General features: G+C 47.9%; 2 protein-coding genes across 3 annotated transcripts in view; one reads left to right on the plus strand and one right to left on the minus strand.

Annotated features, from left to right (window-relative positions):
* Positions 1 to 10,420, minus strand: part of LOC102289049 (E3 ubiquitin-protein ligase RNF123) — a gene marked incomplete in the record, with an annotated part of 119,868 nt that extends 109,448 nt beyond the window's left edge. The window contains 12 exon segments of the mRNA XM_042228185.1: positions 1,907 to 2,032; positions 2,794 to 2,898; positions 3,008 to 3,122; positions 3,647 to 3,772; positions 6,538 to 6,605; positions 6,681 to 6,767; positions 7,434 to 7,519; positions 7,790 to 7,844; positions 7,984 to 8,081; positions 8,184 to 8,257; positions 9,347 to 9,431; positions 9,515 to 10,420. Of these exon segments, the coding sequence (XP_042084119.1) occupies positions 1,907 to 2,032; positions 2,794 to 2,898; positions 3,008 to 3,122; positions 3,647 to 3,772; positions 6,538 to 6,605; positions 6,681 to 6,767; positions 7,434 to 7,519; positions 7,790 to 7,844; positions 7,984 to 8,081; positions 8,184 to 8,257; positions 9,347 to 9,431; positions 9,515 to 9,776 (1,287 nt within the window).
* A 1,379-nt stretch (positions 10,421 to 11,799) lies between these two features.
* aldh4a1 (aldehyde dehydrogenase 4 family, member A1) lies at positions 11,800 to 21,347 on the plus strand. Of its 2 annotated transcripts, none has more exons than XM_005942235.3 (15): positions 11,800 to 11,993; positions 14,768 to 14,861; positions 14,961 to 15,053; positions 15,141 to 15,188; positions 15,327 to 15,482; positions 15,576 to 15,725; positions 16,307 to 16,381; positions 16,957 to 17,144; positions 17,686 to 17,759; positions 17,839 to 18,035; positions 19,215 to 19,262; positions 19,357 to 19,509; positions 19,848 to 19,969; positions 20,099 to 20,217; positions 20,489 to 21,347. In XM_005942235.3, exons 1-15 carry the CDS (start codon positions 11,953 to 11,955, stop codon positions 20,599 to 20,601), a joined length of 1,671 nt encoding a protein of 556 aa, XP_005942297.1. In that variant the 5' UTR covers positions 11,800 to 11,952; the 3' UTR covers positions 20,602 to 21,347. The 2 variants fall into 2 exon arrangements, with proteins under 2 accessions (XP_005942297.1, XP_005942296.1); XM_005942234.3 differs by lacking the exon at positions 11,800 to 11,993 and adding an exon at positions 12,011 to 14,298.
* The last annotated feature ends 609 nt before the right edge of the window (positions 21,348 to 21,956 follow it).

The following is a 21,956-nucleotide window of genomic DNA, read 5'->3' on the forward strand; positions in this document are numbered from 1 at the left end:
CGCAGAGGACAGAGAGGACGCAGAGGACAGAGAGGACGCAGAGGACAGCAGAGGACAGCAGAGGACATAGAGCATAGAGAGGACAGCAGAGGACAGCAGAGGACATGGAGCATAGAGAGGACAGCAGAGGACAGAGAGGTTTCAGGCTGTGGTACTCCAGAAAAACATCCTGATGCAGACGCTCTGCAGTAAATATCACCAATTTAAACGAGTGCTTTTAACCGTCGCCTCCTTGTTTGAACCTCCGGGTCCTCCTCTGTGGAGTCTGGGTGCCACCGTGAGGCGGTAAATAAACCAACCATCAGCTATTAGGAGATCTGTACACATGTTCAGCATGCTGTCACTTTTATTTATGAGCTCAGCATGAGCTGTCGGCACTACACGTGCTCGAAACATTCACAGGGTTTCTGCCTCAGAGGCATCGGTTGGAGCAGAAACACCCACACGGACGTGTGTGACCAGTCGACGTTGCTATGGTCACTACTCATTTAACCCAACCGTTAACATTTTAATTGAACCTTAATACCCCAAGATGCAGCAACCCTTCAAGCTCACAGTGGAGATGAGCTTTGTTTGACAGCCGGGCTCCCCTTAGCGGGACAGGGCGGAGCTCAGCCATTCAGGAGGCACCTTGAGTGGAGCAGCTACGTCTCCACATTGAAGGGAGGCAGCTGAGGCGCTGGGCTCCTGGAGGTGGTGTCCTGGGCAGCTCCGACGCTTCCTACAGGAGGTGAAAGTACTGTGCAATACTCCAGAACATTGTATTATTATTAACTTGCTATTATTGAACAAAGTGCTGATGTTTTTGTTTCTGTGGAGCAACATGAAAGTTGAATTAACCTTTTAACAACCACACGTCATCCATGCCGTCATTAGTTTTTATACATGTATCCTCAGATGTGGAACTCTGCAGGAGAGCATCCACTCTAAGATGTTTTTATGCATCTGTCCCGAGTTACAGATTCATCTTGATATGAAGAAAATTTCAGCCTGTTGTCTTTAAAGGTTTGTGAACTATTCGTGAAAAAGGCAAAAAGGCCTGAAAGTGGGTCGACAGACCATAAAAAAGAAAAAACCATCTTGAGTTTTGGACACATGACGGGGCGATGCAAACCCAGGGCCGCCTCCTGTGAGGAGATGGTGTACAGCAGGATGCGTCTCCCTCTTTTTGAGGTCACTAACCAAGAGGAGCTTTCAGCCCAACCTGCAGGTGATGAAGCTTTCTCCTCATTGGCTGACACAACAGGAATAAATAAAAGATGCTGATCGAGTGTTTGTGCGGCCGCATCAATCCGAGCTGCTTGATGAACGGACACAGTAAAATGGAAGGCGGGGGAGTTCACACTGAAGAAAACATGAAACTGTCTCAGGAAAGAAACACCTGGACGGACAGGTGTGCGCGTACACCGACCCTCGTCAAAAGGTATTCTAAAGGTCGTGATGCGTGCTTTTAATAACCGAAGTGGAGCTTTACCACAGATCATCAACAGCGACCAGCTGATCAGACCGTTCTGGAAATGTAACATTTTTAAATGATTTGTTACGTTCGTGGTTTTCACAGTAAAAAAAAAAAAAAAAAAACCCTGCGTTTCATGTTTTTGTGTGACTTTAGCTCGAAACAGGAAGTCATGATGAAAACGCACCTGTACAGTCGGACACGAGGCGAAGCTGCAACAATGAGGTAAACAGGTGTTAAGGTGACGGTCCACAAGGCCAGGTATAAATGCAGCAACTTTAAATGACGTCCCTGAACCTGAGCGCGTCCTGCTTCTTCTGTTTACACGTCTTGTATTTCTGTGCATGTTTGCTGTTACCCTGTGGACGCACAGTCCAGTTTTTGGGTTTAGGCCTGCGGTGGCGGGTGGGGCGCCATGGTTGGAGCAGTGAGCCGAGCGTGCAGATTTACCTCCATCAGCAGCCAGAAGAGGTCGAGCAGCTGCTGGATGAGCGGGTGTTCGTCCACCGAACCTCCTCCCTCCAGAATCCCCAGCAGGAAGTTCATCAGCACGTCCTCCACCAGATACACCTTACACTGCAACCAGACAACCCCACCATCAGTGCACGTGACCTGATGACATCACATTTTCAGACAGAGGTGATTTCATCCATTCAAACGCATCGCCTGCACAAACAGCGCCCCAAACAGAGGATTTAGTTTCCACTGTGGATGGATTTAATCAGCTGCAGAGCACGGTGCACGAGAAGTCTGGGAATTAAAACAAAGGCCATCTCCAGTTTGCTTCAGTGAAGCCTTCAGAAACATACAAACCACACTTCCTGTTCATGTGGCTGCATGCAGTCTGTTCTTTTAAACTTTACAGTTACAGCTGTATAGCGATATAAAATCCAGCTGAATAATCTGCTTCTGTTTGTGTCTCAGCCTCACAGCAGGATCATGAGAAACAGTCTGAGTGACACTCAGCTCATTATTAGAAACTTTATGCTTCGTATGAACCACGACAGGAAGCGAGCCGACGTAGTTTATGCTTTTCCCTGTCGTCTCTTCTCCGTGTATTTAAATATGAGTGACAACGTCTGATAATAAAAACGAACTCTAAAAACCGACTCTGGTGGAAAAGTCCTGATCCAGAAACACGGACGACAGGAGCAGCCTCGTTTTAACCACAGCGCTGTTTAAGCACTTTGATTATTCAGTTAATAACAGAGCAGCGGTCAGTTTTAGCGATCTCTGAACACGCCCTGTTAGCTTCACATCGGTATCTTTGGTTGGTTTTCAGTTTCCTGACGCTTCATGCAATAAAGGAAAAAAGCTACAAACACATCATGTTTCACCATGAGTGGAGCAAAGTGGTTAAAGATGTGAGCCAGAGTGACGAGGACGGTCGGCTCTCCGTGAAGCCTCCACACGGCGCAGTCCTTCTCCACCAGCCTCTCCTCCTGCAGCAGTAAAGGACAGACAAAGGACGCACCTTTCACTTTACCTGCACGTCAACCAAACACCAGGCTGAAGACAGGCAATGCCATTTTCACCTGCTCGTGTTCCTACCTGAGCGTCGATGGCGGTGGACAGGACGTTCTTGATGTAGCCCAGCAGTTTGTGGGCCTTCATCAGGTCTGCAGCTGGAGGGTTCTGGAGGGGCAGGTAGCCGTCCACGGGGTACGTGGGTCACAGTCAAGTTAAAGACAAACTCACGACACCACAGCAGCATTTATCCAATCGAATTCAACTCATTGGTGTGTGTTATCTGGCTTCATGCACAGATAGAGCTGGGTGTCATCTGCATAGCAGTGTAAATGTATGCTATGTCTTCTAATGATGCTGCCTAAGGGAAGCATGTATAATGTAAACAGAATTGGTCCTAGCACTGAACCCTGTGGAACTCCATAATTAACCTCAGTGTGTGAAGAGGACTCTCCACTTACAGATGTTCCAGGGAAATCTTTCACAGCAAAAGAGTTGTATAAACCCATAAAGCCAAACAGCATTTTTCAGGTGGATGCTGAAAAAATAAAATGAGACCAGCTTAGTTAAAAAGAGCTCAGTTTGAAATCCTACGCCTGTAGAAGCTCTGTGCTGTCCATGACTCCACCATGCAAACGTATGGCCCTGATAGCTCCCAGGGGAGTGGCGCTAACACCTGCCGGCAGGGCTTCTGGACACTTTGCGGTTAGTTGTGAAGGATATCTGAGGGGCCTGCTGCCGAAGTTGAAAGCCACTGACTCTTTAAAGGAGAGGCTGATGGCGGGAAAGTAAGCGATGCCAGGACCCATCTTAATGTTGGTGAAGGCCGTCCCCAAAGACTGGCCGTTCCTGAGGACACAGAGGACACGCTCAGTGCTTTACTAAACAATGAGGACACATCAGAGAAGACTTCAACCACAAACGGAGTCACTGACAGCTTAAAAGCTTTTGATTCAGTCTGCAGACCAACATGTACAGTCTCATCTGTGACGGCCAGAAATCAGAATGATTTACCCAAAAAACTCCCTGAAAGGTTTATCAAAGGAAACGTGCCTAAACCTAATAACTGGCTGGGTGCTCCTTAGCAACAACAACTGCCTTTAAGCATCTGTGATAACCGTCAGTGAGTCTTTTCCAGCTGTGGAGGGATTCTGGCCCACCCGTCAGAATTGTTGGAGGGTTTGAGCTAGGGCTGGGCGATATGGCCTAGAATCCATATCACAGCATAATTTGAAGCATGTGCGGTAACGATATATATCGCGATATATTCTTTTCTTCTGTATAACGTATATTACTCACTATTAGGCACACAGGTGCAAGTGTTGCATTTTGACGAGAAATTTATTTGGTGCAAAGAAAAGCTGGATTTGAGTGAACAAAACTCATTCCTGCGTGCAAAAACTGTATTTCAGTGTTTGCCATTATCCACACACACACACACACACACGCACACACAGAGCAGCCCCTCTCGCTCAGTTTTTGCATTTGTGCTTCCTCGCAACATTTCTGCCCGCGCGCTCAACTCTTTCTCTACACCAGGGGTGCCCAATCCTGGTCCTCGAGAGCTACCGTCCTGCAGCTTTTAGATGCATCCTTGTTCCCACACACCTGAATCAAATGAATGGCTTGTTATCAGGCCTTTGCCAAACACGATGGCATGCTGAAGAGGTAATCAAACCATTTGATTCAGCTGTGTTGGAGTAGGGATGCATCTAAAAGCTGCAGGATAGTAGCTCTCGAGGACCGGGATTGGGCACCCCTGCTCTACACAGTTATATTTGTGCCACAAAACCAGCCAATCACAGACTTGGATGCAAAAAAAAAATCTGATTGGCTGTTCTGGTCTCCAATCAGCTCGAAATGACGAAATGCAATATCCCAGAATCCATTTCATCCAAAACTCAAACGAGGCAGTGGCGGAGGAACACAGAGGGGCGGAGTTTGAAATATTACTCTTTCTGGGTCACAAAATAAACTTTTAAGATATTTTCATGCGAGAATGTTTCTGTGTAAACTTCTAATATCTGCTCGGTTCATCAAGACATCACATATTTGCAAAAGTGCTCTCACGTTTTCGGAGATGCCTGTTACATGCATTCAAGCGTACAGCTCTGCTGTCACTTCCAGCATAAATGAAGACAAAACTAAACAGCAGTGACGTTTGTAGGGTTACTGAAGTTGGGCTAGCTGGTATATAATGATGTGCTACGTGATCGCTAGCGACACAGCTATGTTAGCATAAACAGTGAAGCTGGAGGACGAACGCTAACTTTCGATAAAAGTTAACATGAGGGTTCCTGATGGTTAGAGACAAATGCAATCCCATGGCAGGATGCTGTAAACAGACCAAACTTCAGTCAGGAGAACAACTGAGATAATCCACCCACAACACGAGGTTAGTCATTCATATACTGCAACAACATGGGAATAGAGCAGCTGGAGAGAATTCAGCATTAATGAATCAATGGTACAGAAGTGGTGGAAGCGCAGGTTTTGGCTTTCCCCATCTTCCAAAAGTGCTTCGTTTCTTTGCTATGACTGTCGCCCGGCATAAACATTGCAGATGATGTTTGCAGACGCTGCGATGCTTTCGACCAAAACAGGCGCAGCTTGATGACACCATCAACATGCGCTATAGCGGTATAGTCAAAATCTCTACCGTTGGCCAAATTTATACCGTTTATACTGCCCACCCCTAGTTTGAGCATGAACTGCCTTTTAGGGTCATGCCACAACATCTCAGTCTGACTCAGGTCATGACTTCGACTAGCCCACTCCACTAGCCCAAAGCCTTTAGTTTTTCTAAAGCCAGTCAGAGGTGGACTTGCTGCTGTGTTCTGGATCATTGTCCTGCTGCAGAAGCCAAGTCATGAACATATGTCCAGACATGCTCCTTCAGGAGGTTTTAGTAGATGTCTTCAGGTCCTGAGGCAGCGACACAGCCCCAGACCGTCTCACTACCACCACCATACCCTACAGCTGGTATCATGTTCCTTTCCTGAGATGCTGCTACTTTTACGCCACAGAGGCTCAAACTTTCCAAAAAGTTCAACTTTTGTCTCATCAGCCCAGAGTATTTTCCCAGAAGTCTTCGGGATCATCGAGATGTTTGAGGCTAGACTTTGTGTTGTTTTTGGTCAGCTTTGGTTTCACCTTTTTACTCCTTAATAACAAACAGTTTCATTTAGAAACTGCATTTTGTGTTTACTCGAGTTTGTCTGACATTTACATTTGTTTGATGTTCTGAAACATTTAAGTGTGACAATCATTCTGTATACCTAACATACGCTACAGATGTTTCACAGATGTTGCTTCTAGTCTACTCTGTCGTCACATTTTCTCAAAATTACAGTTTTATCTTTTTTTGTAAAGTCAGCTGCTCTGCTATCAAGAAACCTGTCTGTTTTTCTGATTGGTCAGTTGCTCCAAACTCCGCCTCTGTCACGGGCTCATGCTGACAGCTAGCCTGATAAACTCCAGGCTGACGTTAGGATAAGTGAAGGACAGAAAGCCATCCTGATATGTTGATGATCAGAAGTTCTCGGTTTGAACCAAAGATGTAAAAAGACGACCAAACGGAGGAAAGGAGGGAAGGAAAGGACCGAGGGACTCACAGGCAGAACGTGATGGTTCCTTCATCCAGGTCTATCAGACAGCTCACGATGTCTCCTGCTGCCCACGACTGGGGAGAGAAAACACGCCGTTATGGTCACATGATGAAACAGGGGCAGATCCCAGCGTCTGTGTTCACGCTCACCTTTCCGTAGTTTGTCGTCGTCACGTTCCACTTTCTCACTCTGTTTCCGTCGTAAGCGTACGAGTCCGGCGTGTCACCTACACCCTCCTGAGCACAAGAACACACTGTTCAGCATCGCCGTGCCGCCATCCTTCATGGGAACGGATGCAGCAGAGGTGAAAAACAGACAGTTTTTAATAGACGCCCTCAGACACCGACCACAGAAAACTCGATTTAGCTCTTTGAAGCAAATATCCAGCTTCAATTACTTCTTTTTTAAATTTACCAACAAATATTCCAACGTTTTTGACACGCAACATTAATGTAGGCGTAACAGTCAACTTTGTGCTTTAATCAAGCATCAACCTCCACATCCTGCAGTTCCTCTCACGTCCAGCAGAAGCTCCAGCAGTGAGTCCACACAGACTCGCATTAAAACTTTGCAGAGGAAATAAAAAGGTTTACATCCTGATACACAAACTGTTTGGTGTGTATAGATCATTTCCTCCTTCATAACAACAATATTGAGAAACAAGAAGAAAGTCAGTCCCAGCTGTCCCAGTTTTCCATGCGGCTCATGATTGAGCCCCCGGGTTCATGTCTGCAGTCTTAATGGAGCCATTGACGCTCACTGCATACTTCTGCAGGATGAACCTGCAGCATTTATTTATAACAGCTCTGAGCAGTTCCCAGTCGAGTTTCATGTTTTGTTTTCCCCACAACATGCGCCGTGTCAAGGCCTTTACAGGGTTCATCATCAAGGTGTGTGTATACCTCCTGATTGAAGCGACAGCTAAGGGTACACCAGCCTATCTGCATCAGACCCTGAGAGGAGATCAGCACCTCGTAGGCCCACTTCCCTGCAGACAGAAACAGCCCAAAATCATTCTCCACATCACAACAGTCGCCTCAGGGTGCTTTATATTGGAAGGTCGACAATAATACAGGAAAACCAGATCAGACGACCTTTCTAAACTGCACTTTTATTGTGAAAAGCACGCCCATCTGCAGAGAAGGTCACGTTTCCTGTGACAGTTTTTTGTTTAAGGGCTCATTTTTGTTGTGTGTCATATTTACTGAGTCAGTTCAGCACAAACCCAAAAGTCAAAGCTTTTTCTGAGACAACGTACCTTTATAAACACAGGTGGTCGCTCGGATGGAGCTGAAGTTGCTGTGGCCGATGACCTGAATGCAGAGAAATTCATCACACTTACACACTTATCACACATAGGAAGTGTTTTTCAATCAAAAGTCTGGACAAACATCAGCCACGTGTCCAAACTTTGACTGGTTTCACTGGTTTATGGTCTCCGGCGTGTCTCACCCCCAGCAGGTCGTCGTCTACAAACAGGAGTCCTTCAAAGCCGCTGGTGTGATCGAGGACAACGGGCTGAGGACCCAGACGACCGTCCACAGCCTGACCTGCACAGGTTCAGGTGACGGTGTTATCAGACATTTGAGCTCGTTCTGAGTCACAGACCATAAGGTTTGGTTTTAAAGGCAGACAGACGCTTCCAGCCTTACCGTCCTCCGTAGGCGTGTCCTCAGACAGCAGCTTCTCCAGGTGAGCAGGTAGATCCTGGAAGCCCAGAGGCTTCCTGAAACCCAGAGTGGCAGGAAAAGACGACAAAGGGACAGAAAAGATTTTATTCTCAGAGTTGTTCATTATCGTTTCCTCCTTTCAGCTCAGTCTGATTTTTCCATTTAAACTTCGTTCACTGACACAAAGACCAGACTCGTTACACAGAAAAACACCAGCACATGACTCTCACATCAGGTAATCACAGCACAGTCATTCAGTTAGAAACAAACCCAACAAATATTTATCAAAAAAAAGAAAAATAACAATTATTAAAAAACTATTTTGGGAAGTACAACAGTTTGTAAAAAAGACAAGAGAAAGAACTACATCCTAAAAAAACCCTGAAACATAAAAGTCAAAGAAGTCCACGACTATAAAAAAAATCTTCCTACAGCATGAACCAAGATTCAAAAACAGAATAAAAACAAAAAGTTAGATAGAAAAAGAATCGGACTTAAAGTCAAAACTACAATAAATCAGATTTTTTCCCCAGAGACAATCACAGAAATAAGAAATCACCAAAAAGAAACTGGTTACATTTTAAAATGTGTTGTATAAAAAATATGTTTAAAAAACAAAACAATCTGACTATTTATAAACACACACCCAAAGTTCATTTTTGCAGATTATTAAACAGGAACAAATATAGAAAAATAAGGTTAAAAATGAACAAAATGAAAATTTACAGTTAAAAAACAAATGAAAAAAGTTTTACATGATTAAAACGTTGATGTTTGTTTTTAGATTTCATGAATTGCATCCGTGTGTGTGTGTGTGTGTGTGTGTGTTTAAAGCTGCTGAAGGTAACATGAACCTGGCCGGCTTAAATAACGCGGCTCTGAGTCACTAACCAGGAACTCAGGACGCGCGCGCGCGCACACACACACACACACACACACACACACACAGTAAGCAGCAGCTGTGACCGTCGGCCTCATTCCTGCGTCTGGTTTCAGTTTTACAGCCTCGCACATTTAAAATAGAAACAAAATCAGTTTGTGTTCAGCTTGTGTTTAGAGCTGTAAAAACTGAACCTGATGGTGGTCTCGCCTCTTACCTGCTCAGAGATGTGCATCCGGGGGGGGGTGTCACAGCATGAGCTTACCTGAGCGAGGCCAGTGTGGGTCCCTGTTTGGTGGAGGGAAACACATGGTGTAGGTAGTCGCTCAGCATCTTCTCGTTCACGATACCTGGCAGAGGGACAGCTGACTCAGACAGACCAATCGGAGGGCAGGAGTGGTGGGTACGTGCTGAAGTGACTGAGCATTCATACCTGTGGATCTCGGCTTGTCCATGTCTGACGCCAGCCTGTAGTTACGGCGGGTCAGAGCGGTGCCGCCTCCCTTAGAACTCATGGTGTCTGACTGGAGCCACCTGACCCACACACTGCTGCCAGAGACACACCTGTAAACACCACCACCATCGTCGTGTCCAATCACAGCACAGGGCAAGGCAGCTGTGTCACAAACAGCAGCCACATGTTCAGGAGAGCGCCTGGCACCTGACATAAACATCTCCTGCCCTCTCTGAGTCATTACCGTGTACTTTTACTACTTTGCCCCAATCCTACCTGTGTACTTTTACTGCCTAAAGAATTTAATCATGCTGGATTTACTTTAACTGTATGTAACTGATACACTGCGATTACCCTCTCCTAGGTCTAATATTATGTACTTTTATCACCTTGCTACATACAGCTGATGATGAAGTGTAGTCTCGGGGTAGCCCTGAGCAATGATGAAGCACAGCTAGCTCGGCTGTTAGCATGCCGCCTGACCCCCGTTAGCTCACCGGAGCACTGAGGCTCGGCAGACCGGTCCGTTATAACCCTGTCGGCGGGACTTTGGGGGCTGAGTGTCGAGGTAATTACTGGACACATCAGTCGAGCATCGCTCGGCTGTAGGCAGTTACATGTCACACAGCTGGTAGCAGGCTAACAGCTAGCGGCTAATGACAGCGACACTCACCGCCTCCGGCTGCTCGGACGGGCCGCTGCTCCGCTGTAGCCGCCGCTAGCTCTGGTAGTCCGGCTGATAGTTGTGAATTGAGCCGCTGGATATCGGCGATAAGAACCTAATCTTCACAACAACACCGGAGTCTTATCTGCTGTTAACGCCTCTCACGGTACGGAGGGCAGACTGGGACAAGAAGGGCAAAAACGAAAAAACGCGAAGGCAGAAATATGTGTGTAGGTGTGTGTGTGTGTGTGTCGTCGTTCGTTTATGGCTGATCAAAACACAATTAAATACAAATACAATTAAAAAGTTAAATTAACGTTTTTAAATATTATTACATATATAATATTATGTATTATGAGCTTTAAATATAAATGCTAGCAGCAGTTCACAGATAAATTTAAAACAGTCTTACATGCAGCATCAAACACACGTTAAAATATACTGTGACTCTGTGGTAGGCTGAAAAGTGTGAGACAAGAACATTTAGGAAGATATGAATATGAAAATATAAGAATAATCATTAGTTGGTTAAACTGGTCAGAAATTATAACTGATGGAGTCATTAAACTCTCTCTGAACCTTTCAAATCAAAGCATTGTTTTTGTGCATATGCAGTAATAATGTTCAGAGGGCACACCTGGCTTTACTTTAAGAGACTCCACCTGAGAACCTGTGGATAATAAAAGATCTCGTCTCGTCTTGAGTTCAGTCAGAGGTTTATGTCTCCATCTTGTGGTCCTTCTGTGTCATTACTGACTGCAGTTCACGCAGATGACAGCAGGATTAAATAAACGTTTTCATGACGTAAATGACAGCATGACTTCAGAGAGCCAACGTGCTTCATCTTTGGCTCTCATAACTTAGCCATCGTTCATGGCCGTTCATGGCCACCATTTAGTCAGAATCAGAATAAAGTATTCTGATTATTTTCAGCAGCTCTTCTCAGAAAGATAATCCACCTGCTCCTCCTGGTTTCACAAGTCCAGTGAACCTCAGGACTGGAGCCAGCCCAACACAAATATGAATAGGACAGCTATGAAACAGGCCACTTTAATGTGCATGTGATTTATTTAAAATACAGAACACATGTTGAGTTGTATACTTAACTTAAAAAAATACAATTTCTGTTTAATTTAAGTTAATACTATACAATTCAATTTTAATAATGAAGCGCAAAAGTATCTATAAAATAAAAAATATGAAATATGAAATACAATCAAATAAATGATCAGAGAGACACTGCAGACTTGACCGAAAGATCAAGAACATTGTCAAATATGGAGCCTCGTTCCGACCCCTGGAATATGGCCTCTGATTGGCTGACCTGTTTTAACCCTAACCCTAACCCTGTTTTTATTGGTTACTGAGTAGCCAATGGCAGATTCACCTGTGGAAGGTTCCATCGTAGGTAGTGGGGAGGGGGGATCTATGGTTCCTGAAGGTTTGTAAACATATTTGCTCTTCTTTAGTCCAATCTGAGAGATTAAGAGTGGTTTTCTAGTGACACGTTGGTAAAGTAGAGTTATGTCACCAATGCGTAGCGACAGCGTAAAGCACTTGAACGATATAAGTAAACCAGTGTCCCCTTCCCGGTCGCAGTGAGTTGGGATGTGTGTGTAGTCGACGAGGGGGGTCGGTGTTACCTGAAAGTTGATTCCGATCGTTTATTGATCCATCCTCCGGCCAGATCGGCTCTGCTAGCGGGTCTATAGGCTTTTTCCTTCAGCGTGAATCAGCGGCCTGTGGCGGGAAGATGCTCCACGTGAGGGCGGCCGTGTGTCGGTCCTGGAGGGGGTAGGTCTGCGCATGTCTCCCGCACGAGACTCCTTGAGTTCTGCAGCATGTCATTTAGCTAATTAGCCTCCTCAGGGCCTCCGACTCCGATAACCTGATCGATAACCGATGCTGTAACGGGACGGATCATGCGTGGAGGTCCAGGCTGGCCGTGTGGGGCGGTAACGGTCCAGTGGGTCGCTTGTGACAGGTTTACAGGTTATGTAATGACACCTGACCGGCAGCTGCTGCCTGAACTGAATGCACACAAACTTGAACCAAGTACTTTTACTCAAGTACTGTACGTTTAATACTACTTTCATAATCCAACACATTCAGGGAAATGGAAGGAAGCACATGTAAGAAGACACCTGCTAGACATTGTTACTGTTGGATGTTCCATTCTCTAGGGCAGAAATACCGTGGTAACTCGCACATCTCATGGAGGAATAAACCACATACACGTTGTTAGAGTTTTACTTCAGAGGCACACGCCTTCCTCACACACTTCCGTATTTATACCTTTCAGATTAAGAGCACATACATATATGATAGGGCAACAGTTACCTTTCGCACCTCCGGTGGTGCCATCTGGGTACCACTCCATTAATCCCGGAAGATCTTTAAGAATACATTTTATTACGCCATTTACCTGAAAGGTGTGTTTACCCGAGAGGCTCAGATGAAAACAAACAAGATATCTTACAAACATTTGATAAAGAAGTCGGTGTGTAAACTTGGTGTCAAACAGCTGGTTCTAGGAGCCACAACCAAAGGGACCAGTCCAGGCCGGAGGGCGTGGAAAAATACCTAAATTCAATTCAGTTTTATTTGTCCAGTAATCACAGCAACAGTCATCTCAAGGAGCTTTATAACGTGAGGTGAAGACTCTACAATAACACAGGGAAACAATCAGATGACCCCTATGAGCAAGCACTTGGTGGCAGTGGGAACAGGAAGAAACCCTTCAGCCGTGTAGTGCTGCGCAAATAAAGCAATGAACCATTTCACCAACTGTACTGAAAATCGGTTCATTCATGCAAAGCGTCGTTTCAGTGACATCTAGTGGTGAAAAAGGAGACAGCGTAACAATGTTGAACTAATGGTGCTGAGTGTAATGAAGGTCTGCGTGGACGATGAAACACAATTTTGCAAAGATGGATGGTCTGTGGATTCTGTAAACTCCTGTTATGTAGTAGTTTGAAGAAGGCGTGCCGGGGAAACGGAGGATGTGAGGGATGGTGTGGTTGTTTCCATGGGATCGAGATTTTAATGACAAACCATCATTTTCCACTGTTTTTGTTTCTTTTCTTGTTGAAAATGTCTCCAGCTTTCAAAAACGCACATTCACACGGCACTGAGGCGATACAAAGCGTTATCGACGGTCTCGACCAGTCATGTGATTTATTCAGGGGACCTCATTGGTCACATGTGATTTTCCACACTGAAGCAGTGGTTCAAGGAAAATGCACCTTGGAAGCTTTGGAGTATCGATGTCATGCTGCCATCACCGCCTGGTTTTATGGCGTGGCCTGCAGTGCACGTGTAATGACACGTTCACCTGTACAGTCAGTCATTTACATTAAAAGCACACGTGGCACCGCGGGCTCTCTTCAGATCACACCGGCCTTATGTGGGCCGTTAAAACGGGGAGTTTCAGGGGTGTCGATGACTCTGGGTTTACAGTGCAATTAAGTAGCAACAGAGCTTTCAAAATAGGAGCGATGAGGATTCTGAATTATGGATGGTTTTGTTGTCCTGTCTGAGTGAAATGATGATATTTGAGCTCCAGGTGAATCTGTAGCCTCGCCTGGGTAACCTCTGTATGTGGCAATCCTGAGTCTTTACATTAAGGTCAGTTCTGAAGTTCAACCTGACATACGTACCACACGAACGCCACGTGTGTTAATCAAAATCAGAAGAGCTGCTTGTTAACGTTAAGGTACTGCTACACGGGATTACCTGCTCGTTAAGGTCATCCACTGCGTTTCGCATGATTTTCACTGAACGGGCTCAGATTCATTTTGCTGTCATCGTTTGGGCCGCAGAGCCACATGGGTGTGTGTGAATGCCCGACATGCCGCCAGCCGGCGTGTCGCCGCCTCCTCCTCCAATGCAAACAGCAGCTGGCCGACCTTCTGCTCAGAGTTCAGACGGGTTAATCATAGATGAAGGAGGCGCTGCAGCGATCCGGCTCAGCTGGATCCGGCTGGAATAACCAGGTCGTGAGAAACATCAGCAAACAGCGCGGCTCTACAACGGCCTCGGTTCATCTTCCTCTCACGCACACCTGCACAGATAAACAACAGACCCAGCAGAGAAACATGTAAGTCTGTAATGTCAGTGCTCTGAGACGCTCGGGAAACCGTGGCAACTGATGCAACCACCAATAGGAGGAAGGATGCGTGTGATTGACATGTGGGGGGGTGACACATTAGGGGGGTCGCAGAGAAGAAGAAGAAGCTGTGACTTGAAGACATGGAGGTCCTGACAGACGGCTTGCCTTCAGTCAGCTCATCCCTGTGACGGCAGAAAACCTGCAGAGAGGAGAGACTGTGTGTGTGTGTGTGTGTGTGTGTGTGTGTGTGTGTGTGTGTGTGTGTGTGTGTCTGTCTGTCTTTGGTTACTGATTAGCTGCACAGTTCAGGAGTCCAGCATCCTCTCAGTGGAACCAGTTTGATCAGCTCAAATCCAGCTGCTCCAGGCTGGTTTTATGTACCCTGATGTGTCTGTGTGTGTGTGTGTCTGTGTGTGTGTCTGTGTGTGTGTCTGTGTGTGTGTGTGTGTGTTTGCAGGTTTAAGACGTTCCCCTGTGCAGCTGTGGAGGTGAAGAATGAGCCGATCCTGAGCTTCAAAGAGGGCAGCCATGAGAGGGTGGAGCTGCTGAAGGTCTGAGCTCACTCTGCTCCTCCTCACCCTCTCCTTCTTCTCACTCCTTCGCCCCTCCCTCACCCCTCTCACTCCTTACTCCCTGCTGTGTGTCTGCAGGCCTTGGCGAGCCTGAAGGGGAGGACGGAGGAGATCCCGTGTGTGGTGGGAGACGAGCACGTGTGGACCAAAGACATCAGATACCAGCTCTCTGTGAGGAAACGCTGGTTGCTCAGTCTGGTCACGTTTACCTTTAGCGCACGCTGAGGGGTCACCGCTCTCTCTCCTTTCCTCTTGCAGCCCTTCAATCACTCACACAAGGTGGCGAAGTTCTGCTACGCTGACAAGGTGAGCTCATCGCAGGTCTGAGTGACGGAGGTGCAGCATGACAGGACTCCTGCCCTCTAATCGTGAAGCGTCCGTGCTCTCGGGGCAGAAACCCTGGTTGTCAGTATGTTTTGGTCATGTCCTCTGTGTCCCGTGCAGGAGCTCATCAACAAAGCCATCGCGGCGTCTGTGGCGGCGAGGAAGGAGTGGGACCTGAAGCCCGTCGAGGACCGAGCTCAGATCCTCTTCAAAGCCGCCGACGTCATCAGCGGACCCAGGAGAGCCGAGATCCTGGCCAAGACCATGATCGGACAGGTACGGTAGGTGCGAGCCGGGGGGCGGTGACGGATTAACGAGGGGCGTGTCCTTACAGTTGTTTCCCTTGTTGTCTCGTTTGTGGGCGTTCAGGGGAAGACGGTGGTGCAGGCGGAGATTGACGCCGCCGCGGAGCTCATCGACTTCTTCAGGTTTAATGCCAAACACGCCATTGAGCTGCAGCGGCAGCAGCCGCTGGACGCAGAGGGAAGCACCAACACGCTGCTGTACCGAGGCCTGGAGGTAAAAATCAGGTTACATCGTGACTTCCTCGCGTAGGAGACCCGGCCACCCGACGCGGGATGTCCCAACGCTGACGTCAGCAGACGATTGATGAATTCACAGCTCGACCGTCGGCTGTTTCTGTTTGACCGTGAACTCGGAGTCACATGCTCACGCTGTGGTGGCGTTGGTTTGGAACAACCTGCTCGTGAAAGCGAGCCACGTGTTCAGTATGGCTCGAGAAGAAGCGCTGTGTGTATGACGGAGGCTGAGAGTTAGCTGTAGCAACAACAGAAACACATTTTACTCTGCACAACATGACATCACTTCCTGCTGTCGCCATAAGTGGAAGCGCGATGATTTTGTGTAGTCCAGCACTGGACCTGCTGTGAAGCGCTGGTCACGGCGATGATTATGATGGTTTTCTTGTTGCGTGTGCTTTTTTTTTTTCTGTGAACCCGTGAGTGGAACGAAATGGCGCTCTGGGGCACCTTACATGTGGAACGCCTCCCGTGTCACACGTAACCAGGTGGACCTGTGAGGCGGTGCTTCGTCCTCAGCTCGGCTGCAGCTGACCGCTCTCATGTCTTTGTTTCTTTCAGGGGTTTGTAGCTGCTGTGGCTCCGTTTAACTTCACTGCCATTGGTGGAAACCTGGCGGGCACCCCGGCTCTGATGGTGAGTGTGGTCGTGTCAGCTGACTCACAAAAGCCTCTTTCACCGCCGCGCACTTGGCTCCACTCGGCGTGAGTCGGCGCGAGGAGTCGTTATGAGCGACGCAGCCGAGCGTCCCGCGACGTCAGCTGTTTCTGCAGCTCTGCAACTTCACCAACCAGCTGAGATTCAGTGTCTGATGTTCGAGTCCGACTGTGAATTTAACTCGCACTGTGTGCAGCCCACTGGTGGCTCCACGTTCTCTTCTGACTTTAATGAACAGACAGTGCAGTGCGAGGCTGCAGGTGATGCGCCTGACACCTCCCACAGGTCAGATTCAGGTTTAAGGTTCCCAAAGCTCCAAGATGCCGGACGATTTCCCCGTAGTGCCGCCGCTCACGGACCTGACTGCCACGCTCCTTCTGGGGAGAAGTGCATCCATGCTGCGTGATTGATTTGTTTATAATAGATCAGCATGACACTGCTCTTAATAGAAGCAGCTGTCTTTATTAATTCGCTTTTTAATAAAGTTGTCCTGTTTCAGCTGTGGCTGATGGAGGATCTCTCCCTGATCTGTGGACTGTTTTCATGTCTTCCAGGGTAACGTCGTCCTCTGGAAGCCGAGTGACACCGCCATGTCTGCCAGCTACTCTGTGTATAAAATCCTCAGGGAGTGCGGCATGCCGCCAAACATCATCCAGTTCTTGCCCGCTGACGGCCCCGTGTTCGGAGACGCCGTCACCGCCTCGGAGCACCTGGCAGGCATCAACTTCACCGGCAGCGTGCCGTAAGGATGTTTACGACTGTTTCCACACAAGAATGTCCTGCAGAGTCTAAACATTCAATCTCTGAATCTCACTGTGCACCAAAACTGGAGCTCCGCCTTCTTGGACGCTCTGTTAGTACAGTGACCTCACAGCAGTTATTGGGCAGATCATTAAAATACTCCAGAAGACTCCACAGGTTCAGTTCAGGTGAAGCTGTGTCAACCAAAAAGGCCACGCCCCTAATAATAACAAGCACAGTTTAAACAGGTGAGATGTAAAAACATTGTCCCCTCCCACAGGTGTCAGCTTGTCTCTGACTCCTGTTAAAGGACTGAGCAGCATATAAAACTGTGACGCTCGCCCTTCTTTCATTCAGCCGTTATAACAGTTGTTATAAACGTTAACATCTCGCTGCTGGTGCCTCTGCTGGATGTCAGTGGAACTGCAGTTTCAGCTTGATTTGTCAGTGTGTCCGGTTCTTTCAGCTTTGTCAGAGTTGATGAGTGAAACGTCTTTCGTCCTCTGCCTGTACGTCTCTTATAAACGGTTCTGTGTTCGTAGGACGTTTAAGCGTCTTTGGAAGCAGGTCGCGCAGAACCTGGACATCTACAGGACTTTCCCTCGACTGGCAGGAGGTCAGGAGCGCTCCTCGCTGTCTGCTCTCACTACTGTCTTTAAAAGCAGCTCGTGTCCATCACTTCTTTGTGCTTTCAGAGTGCGGGGGGAAGAATTTCCACTTCGTCCACACGTCAGCGGAAGTCCAGAGCGTTGTGACGGGAACCATTCGCTCGGCGTTCGAGTACGGAGGTCAGAAGTGCTCGGCCTGCTCGAGGATGTACGTACCGGACAGCCTGTGGCCGCAGATCAAAGAGCAGCTGCTCGCCATCCACAAGGACATCCGAGTGGGCGACGTGAGTACAGAGAGCTGCTGCGTGGTCAGGAGCGGCGAGCGGCTTTGCTCGCTTCAGATTTGATGTAACACGTTCAGTTTGGTTTTTATCTGTTTGGGCTTTTTTAATAACGTCAGCCGAGAATCAGAACGGGTCATTGAAAACCTCTTTGTGAAGAACGACTCGGATCTAACATCGCTCGCTTACAAACCTTAGACACGTGTGGACGAATCGCCCGCATGTTGAGACAAGTGTCGTGGTGCCGGCTTCACACAGACCCACTAATGTAAGCTGAGTTCAAATGGGCATCCTCTATCCTCCTCTACTCCTCTGTTGTTTGTTTGTTTTTAAGTAAAGCAGGCGTTGTAAATAAACAGAGCAGCTCTGCCACAAAGACATTTACCCATTAAATTCTTAAATGACACAGCAGCCTTCAGGATTAGTGGTTAAGCTAACATCACCTGGATTATTTCTCTATTCAAATGCAGAGGGATGAGTTGGCTGACACACAGTGACAAACATGCTGCTCCCTGACTTCTCCCAGCAGGCTCCTGTGGTGGTGTTTGGAAAAAGAAACGCCCGCTGTCCCAGCTTTACACCAGGACTTGAACGCAGCTTACATCTGTGCGACGCGGGCAGCATTAATCTGTGTTTTTTGACCGCGTGTGGATGTGGCGTGTCCTGTGCGTATCAGCTGATTCGTCCGTGCGTGTTTGAGGTTTTGTGGGCGAGTTGCAGATGTTAGCGTCGTTTCAGACGTGCACACAGAAGCGGTTTGAAAAGTCTGAGCTTTTCATAAGTGATCAGGATTTATTCAGGTTAGATGTTCATTAATAACAATTCAGGGAGCTTTACACTGTAAGGTCGACCCTACAGTAATACACACAGAGAAAAAGCCAACAATCATATGACCCCCTATGAGCAGCACTTTGGCGACAGTGGGAAGGAAAAACTCCATTTGAACAGGAAGAAACCTCCGGCAGAACATCCAGGTGATTCAGCCTGACGTGCAGAAGCATGCAGTCATGTTCGCTCTCACGTCCTGCATTATTTGAGCGTTAATGATTTGCAGCAGGTGACTCAGTCAGCCGTGGGCTACAAACAGGACGTGGGGGCGGTCCTAAAGTTTCGCTCTGAGCAGGTTTTAAGTGCAAGAAGTGCGTGATGTTTGAGTCTCACTGATTTCCTCTGTTTTGTCAGCCTGTCGAGGACTTCAGCACCTTCTTATCAGCCGTGATCGACGACAAGGTAAACATCCCGTTGCTCGGAAACAACAAAAGTCTCAGTGTTAGTATGTCGGTGGTGTACGTCATGAGCCCCGTTTGCTCGTCACCTCCTGCAGTCGTTTGGGCGGATAAAGAAGTGGCTCGAACGCGCCAAGTCTTCCCCAAACCTGAAAGTCATCGCCGGAGGAAACTGCGACGACAAGAAGGGCTACTTCGTGGAGCCGACCATCATCGAGACCAAAGACCCGCAGGACGCCATCATGAACGAGGTACGGGCCGCAGTAACCGTCTCCCTGCTTCCTGTGTGCATCCTTCATGAGTCCTTGTTTACAGTTTCATGTATGTAGCTTGGCGAGCGCGCACAGGCGTGTCGACGAGCTTGTCTCAGGTCTGTTAGCGACACAATGTTTGACAGCGAGCACAAGTATGAAGTGATGCTGCGTGAGCGTCCATGTTGTTTTTAAAACCCCACCGCGAGTGTCACGCATCATTATTACCTCAGCTGCTTTCCTCGCGATGGCATGTTGTCATGTTCACGCCATCTGCATGTGTCCGCCTTCTTGATCCCGTGTTTCTGCGTGTTTAAATGAACACGCGTGTTCTGCAGGAGATCTTCGGGCCCGTCCTCGCCGTTTACGTTTATCCTGAGAAGGACTACAGAGAGGTTCTGCGGCTGATCGACGCCACGTCGCCGTACGCGCTGACCGGAGCCGTGTTCGCCAAGGACGAGTAAGGCTCACCCTCAGCCACTTCCTGTTTGACTGTCAGTGGGTTACAGTGAGAAAGAGGCGGAGCTCTAACAGCGATGGATTCAGAGGAAGTTTGAACTCTGTGTTGTTCTGGTTGTTTCCGTCACAGGAAGGTGATCGACGAAGCCTCCAGCGTGCTGAGGAACGCCGCGGGAAACTACTACATCAACGACAAATCCACCGGCTCCATCGTGGCTCAGCAGCCGTTCGGGGGCGCCAGAGCTTCAGGTTAGCGTCGCCGCTGCTCTGACCTCAGCTGGAGCGTAACAGAGTACATTTACTCGAGTACTTCCTGTTTTGCCGACGGTTTCTTATGTCTGATCAGAATATCGCAGATATGTCTGAAATATTTGTCAATGCCTGTTACACGTGTTACATAGTTTGTCCACCAGAGGGCACTTACCTGTTGGGAACGCCAAACAACGACTCCGAGCAAAACGTAAGCGAGGACCAAACGACGTGTGACCATAAGTTTAGTGCTGTTTGCTTTGTGTGGCAGGTACAAACGACAAACCTGGAGGTCCTCACTACGTCCTCAGGTGGACGTCTCCGCAGACCGTGAAGCGGACGCACGTCGCCCTCACAGAGTGGAAGTACCCCTACATGGGCTGAGGAGGAGTCCGTCCGCTGAGACCACGCGCGTCCCGATCACCTCCTCGTCTCGCTGCACTGAACGTGTCTTCCATCCTAACACGGCTGCTTTTCTAATCAATCCTGGTAGAGTCAGTGAGGTCCTGTGAGCACGGCAGGTTCAGGTGTGCGGCTCAGGCCTCAGCTGAGATGATCGGTTCATTAATCAGTCGGTATCTGTCCTGTTAAGAGTTATCATTGGTTTAAAGTTCGTGATTTAAAACTCTAGTCGAAGTCTCAGAGATCTGCATCCGTTTCCTGTTTTAGAGTTTTTTCCATTTCCTGTGTGATGTAGAAATAACTTCCTGTTTGAGAGCGCAGACAGTGGCTGTGTCCCAATTAAGAGACTGCACGCTTGAAGTACGCAAAGCTGTGTGTAACGTGTCTCGCGGTTAGTATCATGGTTGCTAGGCAACCTGAACAGCGCGACGAAGCGTATACCATCCCATTTCACAAGCCTCTCGCTTCCGCACTTCTCGTACATATGCTACGCACCGTACGTAGTGCGCGTACTTCAAGCGTGCAGACCCTAAATGGGACACAGCCAGTGAGCGTCACCTGCAGCAGAGCCCACACGGACTCGTCATCGGGCTGCAGCACACATGTCCGTCCCTGCCGGTCTGGACTCGACTCGCGTCCGTTTCTTTGACTCAGAGCTGTGTTTTCAGAACGTGCCTGCCTTAGAAACTCTGATGGTTACTTTTCAACAATAAATAATGGAAACATTTGGTCTGTTATGCTCCTTGTGTTTGCTCAGTCTCACTTCAACAGTCTGCACACACATCTATATACCTGCAACACATCAAGTTCATCAGGGAGGATATGAAAAGTGGCAGGTTAGACGTCAGGTTTCCATCAGTGATGGGAACGCCTAAAAGCTGATGTAAAGCTACGCATGCAGATCAGTATTTAAGGTCTGTTGCTGTTGCGCTCACAGAGGGAAGGTAAAGGCTTGTAGATGTAAATCTGAAACAAGCTCTTGTAACTGCATGGCACTGGATTGGCTTTGCTGACGGTGAGAATTACCTGATAGGAGGCTGCTTGCAGCCAGAAATACTGCAATGCTGCATCGGAGACTTCTGCTATTATACGAGCACTTCCAGGACAGAGATCATGATCGACGCCACGTTGCCGTACACGCTGACCGGAGCCGTACGGAGCACCATGGTAGATGGTGCTGCGCAGCAACCAGTAGCACCGACGTGACAAAGCCACGCACACGATCACACGAAGGGGTCTGCAAGTGAGAAGGACAGCTGCACAGTGAGATTTACAGTGAGGCCAAATATTTATTTATCATTTCAAGTAAAAACTGACATGAAATCTTGAGGTGGTCT

This window comes from Haplochromis burtoni, unplaced genomic scaffold (assembly GCF_018398535.1).
Source record: "Haplochromis burtoni strain Fernald_Lab_line unplaced genomic scaffold, NCSU_Asbu1 Contig_310, whole genome shotgun sequence".
NCBI classification, from domain to species: Eukaryota; Metazoa; Chordata; class Actinopteri; order Cichliformes; family Cichlidae; genus Haplochromis; species Haplochromis burtoni.